Source organism: Carya illinoinensis, chromosome 6, assembly GCF_018687715.1.
Source record: "Carya illinoinensis cultivar Pawnee chromosome 6, C.illinoinensisPawnee_v1, whole genome shotgun sequence".
In the NCBI taxonomy this organism is placed as follows: Eukaryota; Viridiplantae; Streptophyta; class Magnoliopsida; order Fagales; family Juglandaceae; genus Carya; species Carya illinoinensis.
The window spans coordinates 4,233,343-4,241,260 of NC_056757.1; the positions used below are offsets into that span (position 1 = coordinate 4,233,343).

Here is a 7,918-nt window from a genome sequence, read left to right on the forward strand (position 1 = left end):
TAAATAATTATGTAATTTTCATCTAAAATATTACCATTAATTTTAACAATATAAAACTTTAAATTTAAATTAATATTATAGTAGTTATTATCAATTGATTAAATTCACCATTAACTAATTAGTAGGTGAATTAACTAATTACTAATATAATTATTATCTATAATCTAATTAAAGTTATTAGATAAACAAGTTATACCTAAGTTGTAACTTGTAACTTTGTAAATATAAATCAAGTATAAATTTTAATTAACTAATATATGATATCAATTAAGTAACCTATCACCAATTCACCATTAACTATGTTACTATTAATTATTAACATATACAAGAGTCAAGACTACACTACATCTATGATCTAATTAAAGTTAGTAGATAAATTTTTTAATTAATACCTAAGTTGTAACTTATAACTAAATATAAAGCAATTATAAATATTAATGTAAATTTTAATGAACTAATATATGATATCAATTAACTAACCTATCACCAATTCACTATTAACTAATTATAGTTTATTAACATCTACATCTATGAATCATGATTCATGATCATATAAAAAAATTTGCCTCTATAAGTTTAATATAGCTCATTAATTCATTAACATACTATAAGTCTATGTCTCTAAGTTAGTAATGATTAATGAATCAATAATTTAGTAATTAACAATTTAACATCATCAATATAAGTTTAATTAATTATTTTTTGAGTTAATGAAATAATCCACATTATTACATCAATTAGTTTACTTAACTTTAGTTTTATTAATTTAAATATTTTCTAATTTATATGCCAAGAAGATAAATAATATTGGATGCTTACTGTTGGCATTATAGAAAACGGCGCCGTTTAATGTAAATTTGGACCTAAACGGCGCCGTTTAGGTCCAGGGGAAACCAAAATTAAAACCGGATTGCATGAAACGGCGCCGTTTCATGCAACCCAGTTTATTTTTTTAAAATGAGCCGGTCTGTGAAACGGCGCCGTTTGGAGTTATTTTAACTCCAAACGGCGCCGTTTTATCCCATTAATATTCGACCGAACCCTTCTTCCCCCCCCCCTCAACTCATCGATTCCCCATTTCCCCCCATTACTTCAGCCGAATCAGCCCTAACCCTTCTTCCCCCCCCCAGCCGAATCAGACCTCTACTCAGACCACAGCAGACCCTTGGCGTCGCACCCTTTCCGTCGCACCCTGCTGCTCGCAGCCCCTCCGTCGCACCCTTCCGGTTCCCACAAACCAGCCGGTCCGTTCAACGAGCAGCGGCAGCTCACCGTTTCCCCCCCCCCCCAGCTCGCCGGTCCATTTAAAGGTAATAATAAATTATATATGTTGAAAGAGGGTAAGCTTGTTTTGGTTTCATTATCTGCTACACATCCAAAAAACTGTCAAAGATGAATTGGTCGACCTTATTTTTTGCCATTTGGAATTTATATTTGTTCTATTTCCGATCTGTTGTTTAGAATAGGACAATAAAATTATATATAATAACTAGAGTTAACATTTGGTGTGCACTTTAATAATCCTATGCGAATGATTAAAAAGTTGGGTAGTTTGAGTTTCATGTTCATTCTTTTTATTCTTTTTTGTATTCTTGGAGACAAAAACAGAAAAAAAGGAGAAAGGGGGAGCAATTGTTACTGGTGTTGCATGGTAGTTTGTGTCCAAGGCTGTGGATTTTTGTAATTTGCATATTGTTATGATCTAGTAGTATATAACTTGTCCCAAAAAAAAAAAAAATAGAATGATTTCAGTCTTGGTAAAATAAATCCCAAGTCCTTGATTGGGGCTCAACCTCGTAAAAATGATAGCAATTGAGCTTTGATGCTTCAGCTACGTTTTTTTTCATGCATTTGGCAGATCTACCTATTCAACACAAGTGAGTTAGGAACAGAAGTTATTTCCCTTTCCTCCTCTTCAGGGATGTTGTAATTGTGCAGGTTGGAATTAGGCGAGTAGTACTTGGAGAGGCTACCAAATAACTATGGTTATAGTTTTTATGAATTACATGATGCAGATGTCTATTGCATTGAGGTTTCCTGTGAATAGTCTGAGTCTCCTAAGATCATCTCTTTCCAATTAAAAAAATGCGAAATAAAGATAATCAATATTGTTACAAGTGTTCCCCCTTGGTAATCCTGAGAGGTAGCTCAGTTAGTCAGCCTTGGATTTATTCTCCAATGGTCATTAGTTTGATCAGTTGATATGATGTTGAGTGTGTGTGTCAATAAATTAATTTAATATTTTCTTCCAGTGTGTGTTTGTTGAAGTGATCAATTCATAAATTATTTGAGAATCATCTTGAATTTATTATCTTTGATTGATATTTTTAGGTTATTTTTTTCTCCTGTTTAAGACCTAAAAGTTTGCAAGTTGGGATTTTTATAGGAATTTATATCTATATTTTTGTAGATGGACCAGATTCAAGACTCTACTACAGATGATGTAGAGTCAAGTATGCCTACCCAAAGTGGTACAGCCCTACCTCCACTTGCACCCAATGTAAGTGGCAGACATAGGTCAATGGTTTGGGATCATTTTACTAGAATACCAAACGGTGATCCAAGTAAACCTAGGGCTAAATGTAATTATTGTACTGCTTCGTATGCATGTGATACGAAGACCAACGGTACAAAGTCCATGAAATATCATATTGAAAAACAATGTAAGAAATGTCCTTTTAATAGGACGGATAAGTCTCAAACTACCCTAGCTTGGAAGAGGGATGGAGGAAGTGGTAGTGGAGAACTTGTGTCTATAGCATTCAGTGTTGATGCTTGTAGACAAAGCTTAGCAGAGATGATAATTCTTGATGAGCTACCCTTTAGGTTTGTTGAGGGAGAGGGTTTCAAGAAGTTTATGCTTACTGTTTGCCCTAAGTGAGTAACGATTCCATCTCGTGTTACGGTTGCAAAGGATTGCTTTAGTGTATATACGAGGGAAAAAAATAAGTTGAGAAGTGCTCTTCAAGGGCAACGAGTTTCCCTCACTACGGATACATGGACATCCGTGCAAAATCTCAATTATATGTGTCTTACTGCACACTTTATTGATGATGATTGGAATCTACACAAGAGAATTCTTTCTTTTTGTTTGGTTGAGAATCACAAAGGGGATACACTTGGTAAGGCCATTGAGATGTGTTTGCATGATTGGGGGCGACCAAAATATCTTGCTATCACACTTGATAATGCAAGTTCTAATAATGGTGCAGTTTCTTATTTGAAGAAAAAAACCAAGTATAGGAAGGATACTATTTTGGAACATGAATTTTTGCATGTTCGATGCTGTGCCCACATCTTAAACTTAATAGTTTGTGAGGGGTTGAGGGAATTTGATGAGTCTATTGCAAAGGCGAGAGGTGTTGTAAAATATGTGAAGTCATCACCTCAAATGTGGAGTATGTTTAATAAATGTATACAGTTGGAAGAAATTACGTGTAAAAGTGGCATTTGCTTAGATGTACCAACTAGGTGGAACTCCACCTATCTTATGTTAGAGAGAGCAATAAAATTTCGAAGAGCGTTTGAACGGTTGGAAGAAGAGGATTCGGCTTTCCTTACTAGTATTGGAGATGATGATGACGATGATGAGGAAGATGTAGAGCAAGTTGTGAATAGGAGAACGTCAAAAAAGTTGGGGGCTCCCAATAATATTGATTGGGAGAAGGCAAGGTTGTTTGTAAAGTTTCTTAAACTATTTCATGATGCAACTTTACGCTTTTCGGGGGGTCTGTATGCAACTTGCAACTCTTTTTTTCCGGAGTTAGCTACAATATCCGGTGCAATTGATTTGGAGTGTCAAAATCAAAACCTTGTGGTGGGATCAATGGCCACAAATATGAAGAAAAAAATTTAACAAATATTGGGGCAACTTGGATAATATGAATATGTTGTTGTTTGTTGGAATTCTTCTTGATCCTCGGTACAAGATGCGATATCTTGACTTTGAGTTGGAAGTGATGTATGCCCATGATCCCACAAAAGCAGTTGATTTGAGTTGTTCAGTGAAGAATACTTTAACCCGCATGTATGAGGCATACCTTGCAAATGATGAGAATAGCAACTCTTTACAACAACAACAACAGTCTAGAAGTTTATCACGTGAAGATGTAAATCTTACTGGTGAAGATGGCGCAAGTACAGACGTGGATGTTCGTGCACAGAGAATGGCCATATTTAAGCAACGGTTGCAGTCGGAGGACTCTCTTGAAAGTAAGTCAGAGGTTGATAGATATCTAGATGAAAAGTGTGAGACAGACAGTGCAAGTTTTGACATTCTAGTTTGGTGGAAGGTTAACTCATTTAGATATCGTGTGCTTTCAAAAATTGCACGCGATGTACTTGCAATACCAGTCTTTACAGTTGCCTTTGAATCTTGCTTTAGCACAGCGGGTCGTGTTCTTGATCCTTTCCGAAGTAGTTTATCTCCAATGATGGTTGAGGGCCTCATTTGTATACAAAATTGGCTTCGTTCTTCATCTACTCCAATCAGCCTTAGGACTATAATGGATGATGTGGAAGATTTTGAGAGGCAGTTGGATATGGGTATGTTTATTATTTACTTCATTTTATAACTTTTATGATTTATATATGTAGTGAAAATTTATATAAATTGTTTTTTTTTTTCCTTTATTGTATAGCACTTGCTCAGGAGGGTGAAAATTCTATGGAGGCGTCAAATACAATGTCTACATCTAATGCAAATTCATGAGGTGAGAACTTAAATTGTTTTCTTTAAAATTTCAGATTATTTTCTTCAATTGTGACTTGTCCAATTTAGTTTTACTTTTGTATTGTCACTCATTGAATTTTTGTGTCCTATTTGGCAGCATTTCGTTTGGTGGTGAAAGCTTTGACGGGATCAAGTGTTTGCCGTTTAGAGATCATATCTTAGTTATTTGTTATTTGTATTAGTTATTATTTAGTCACTTGTAATTCGTAATATCACTTTATTAGTTATTATGGCTAGCAGCCTAGATGCATGGATTGTAAATTGTAATTTTTTTTATGTCCTTTGCTTAACTTTTTTTGGTTTCTTATTTTTTTTCCCTTTTATTTGGACTTTTGGATGTTTAGTTGGCATGTTTAGTTGGATGTTTAGTTAAGAATTAGATGTACTTTTCAACTTTTTTCCTTTTCTTTTGAAATATGGAGGTTTAGTTGGCATAGAATTAGAATTTAGATGTATTAAATTTCATTTGATATAAAATATTGCAATTATGTGAGGATTTGACATGAATTTTTGGATTTTTTATTTTTGGATGTAAAAGTGGTGCTCTTTAAGTTTTAATGAAATCATAGGTCCTTTGCAAATCATTAATTTAGACATTAAGTCATGGATTTTTTGTAATTTATGGGTCTTTTTCAATTTTCTTTATTTTTTTTTCCTTGTAAAATCATTTATTCAAATTTATTATATATAGATAATTTTCTTTTTATGCTTAATTTTATTTTGCATTCAACTCTTTTATTTTTAGGTATTTTTTGACATAAAATTAGATAAAAAATTAATGTGATTTCACTGTTGGGCCGATTGGGCCCATGGGCCACATGGTCCATATTTGGACCGACGAACCGACCGGACCGGACCCCCCCGAAAGGGACCGACCGGACCGATCCTTAGTCCATTTCGGTCCGGTCCAGGGTGGGAAAACCCTGGACCGAATTGGTCCGGTCCGGTCCGTAAATCCCCCTGTGGATCGACCGGACCGGACCGAATTCACCCCTAGATTCAAGTCTATCCTTCCCTCCATCATATCACCTACTCAGAGTGCTTTTGTCCTAGATAGGCTTATTACTAACTATGTGATTGTTGCATACAAGGCCATGCTTACTATGAACTCTCTACTGAAAGGCAATGAAGGTATTTCAATACTTGAAGCTATAATAATGTTACAAAATATTATTTTTAGTAGCAATACAAAAGAAGAATCAAAGAGTATTATCACTCAAATAGTTGGTTTCAGGTCCTCACAGTCCTATGAGAAATACTTAGGACTCCTTGTCTAAATGGATAGAACTCTAGTTAGACCCTTTAATAGCTTATTCGATAGAGTAAGATCAACGCTAAGCAACTGGAAGACTAAATTTCTTTCACAAATTAGAAATGATATCCTCCTGAAATTAGTGATACATGCTATCCCAACTTATTGTATGGGGATTTTTTAAAATCCCAAGAGCCATTCTACAGGAGATCAATAGGCTATTGAAAGACTTTTAATGGGGATAGAAAGATAGAGAGAAAAATATTCATTGGGCCAATTGGCAACAAAAAAACAAGTCCACATTGAAGGGAGGTTTAGGCTTCAGAGATTTAGAGGATTTTAACTTGGCCATGTTAGCCAAGCAATGTTGGAGACTCATACAGACTCCTCAATCTCTTAACTTGCTGCAAAAGTCTTATCCCACAAATGCTATACAAAGGGAGACTTTCATCAAGCAAAATTGGGAAAAAGACCTTCATTTCTATGGACGAGCTTCCTAGCAGCAAAACTACTAGTTAAAGAATGATTAATTTGAAGAGTTGATAATAGAAAATCTATCAAAATCTGGTTGGATAAATGGTTACTACAACACTCCTTTTATAAGGTCCAAAGATGCAAAAGAAAGGGTAGCTGCTCTGATTGACCATGACACTAAACAATGGAACGTGGCTCTTCTCAATACTATTTTTTCGAACAAAGAAGCTACTTTAACTAGCAAAATCCCAATAAGTTAGTGTGGCAATGGAGATAAATTAGCATAGAGATGTACCACCAATGATATCTTTTCAATTAGAAGTGCATATCACTTACAAGACAGAGGGAGCAGCGTCTTATTCTCTTCGCGAGAACTTCCAGATAGGAGAAGCATTCGGAACGGGCTCCGCGTTCATTTTGTTGGCAGAAACGATCCAATCCATTTGGGGCTTCGGGGAACCCAAAAACGAATTCTTTCGACTTGATTCATAGATAGAATCAATTATAGATAGACAAAAGATAGATAAACAAGATATCTTTTTTTTGGACGTGCAAGGAATCGAGACAGGGAGTGGTGACCTCTATAAGCTTGAGCCCCCTTCACAGCTACGCTTATACTCGACGATGGCTCCATACAGTATCAATAGCCCAATTCGTTCACTCAGGACTTCAATTCCTTTTAGAAAAAGAAGGGCGTCCCTTACTCCATTCATACTGAATGGTAGGACGGGTGAGAAAGACAGTTAGTAAAACACTTTGTGAACAAGGAATCGTCTTTCTCACAGCGAAATTTGAAAGAATGTCGTGCATTCAAGTTTTGGGACTCGCGCACCCGACGCTTCCCCTCCTTTGCTACGCTCGTCCTCCCTCAGGGAGGAGAATGTTTCTCACTCTGTAGAAGTTGCATACGAATTACGGCTCCCCTCTACTTTTGAGGGCGACGGGGAGCCTCATACTCCGCAGCTCTATGAGTGAGGCTAGCTCAACCATTCGTGCCTCATACCCATGGGTCAAAAGGCTATAGACTATGAGAAGGATTTGCTGCTATAGACGTATTTAACCGGGTGTCGAACTCTTAAATCAAGAAAGGGGCGCATCAGTAAAGACATTACAGTTAGCTGTTTAGGACAAGTGGCATCCGTTCTTTGCCTTAGGGCAATTAGCCCGGTCTTTGATAAAGTTGCACGATTGAAGCGGGAAAGCAAGAAATCCCCTAGATCTGATTGAACTAATAGAACCAAGGGCCTATCACTTTGATTCAAAAGTTGATGCTTCATGTGCAGTTGAAGTCTGATGCATCCTTTCTTAAGGGGAAATATGAGATAACCAAAGGGCAAACATCAAGGAACATGAACCAAGAAGAGAATTGGAGACAGCTCTAGAAACTCTCAACCTAAATGCAGAGAAACTATTCCTTTGGAAGGCTTGTCATGAGGCCTTACCATCTAAACTGAATTTAT

At 36.1% G+C, this 7,918-nt stretch overlaps 1 protein-coding gene and 1 long non-coding RNA gene across 2 annotated transcripts; both read left to right on the forward strand.

Moving 5' to 3' along the window:
* Window positions 1–2,410: 2,410 nt before the first annotated feature.
* On the forward strand, window positions 2,411–2,881 carry LOC122312560. The gene has a single exon (XM_043127202.1). The coding sequence runs from the start codon at window positions 2,411–2,413 to the stop codon at window positions 2,879–2,881; it is 471 nt and encodes a 156-aa protein (XP_042983136.1).
* Window positions 2,882–4,422: 1,541 nt separating this feature from the next.
* On the forward strand, window positions 4,423–5,111 carry LOC122312344. The gene is made up of 3 exons (XR_006243168.1): window positions 4,423–4,545; window positions 4,641–4,712; window positions 4,830–5,111. It is a non-coding gene; the product is annotated as an uncharacterized LOC122312344 (long non-coding RNA).
* The last annotated feature ends 2,807 nt before the right edge of the window (window positions 5,112–7,918 follow it).

Bases quoted from the DNA above. Each gene is read 5' to 3' on its own strand.
- LOC122312560 (XM_043127202.1), top strand. From the start codon at position 2,411: ATGGACCAGATTCAAGACTCTACTACAGATGATGTAGAGTCAAGTATG.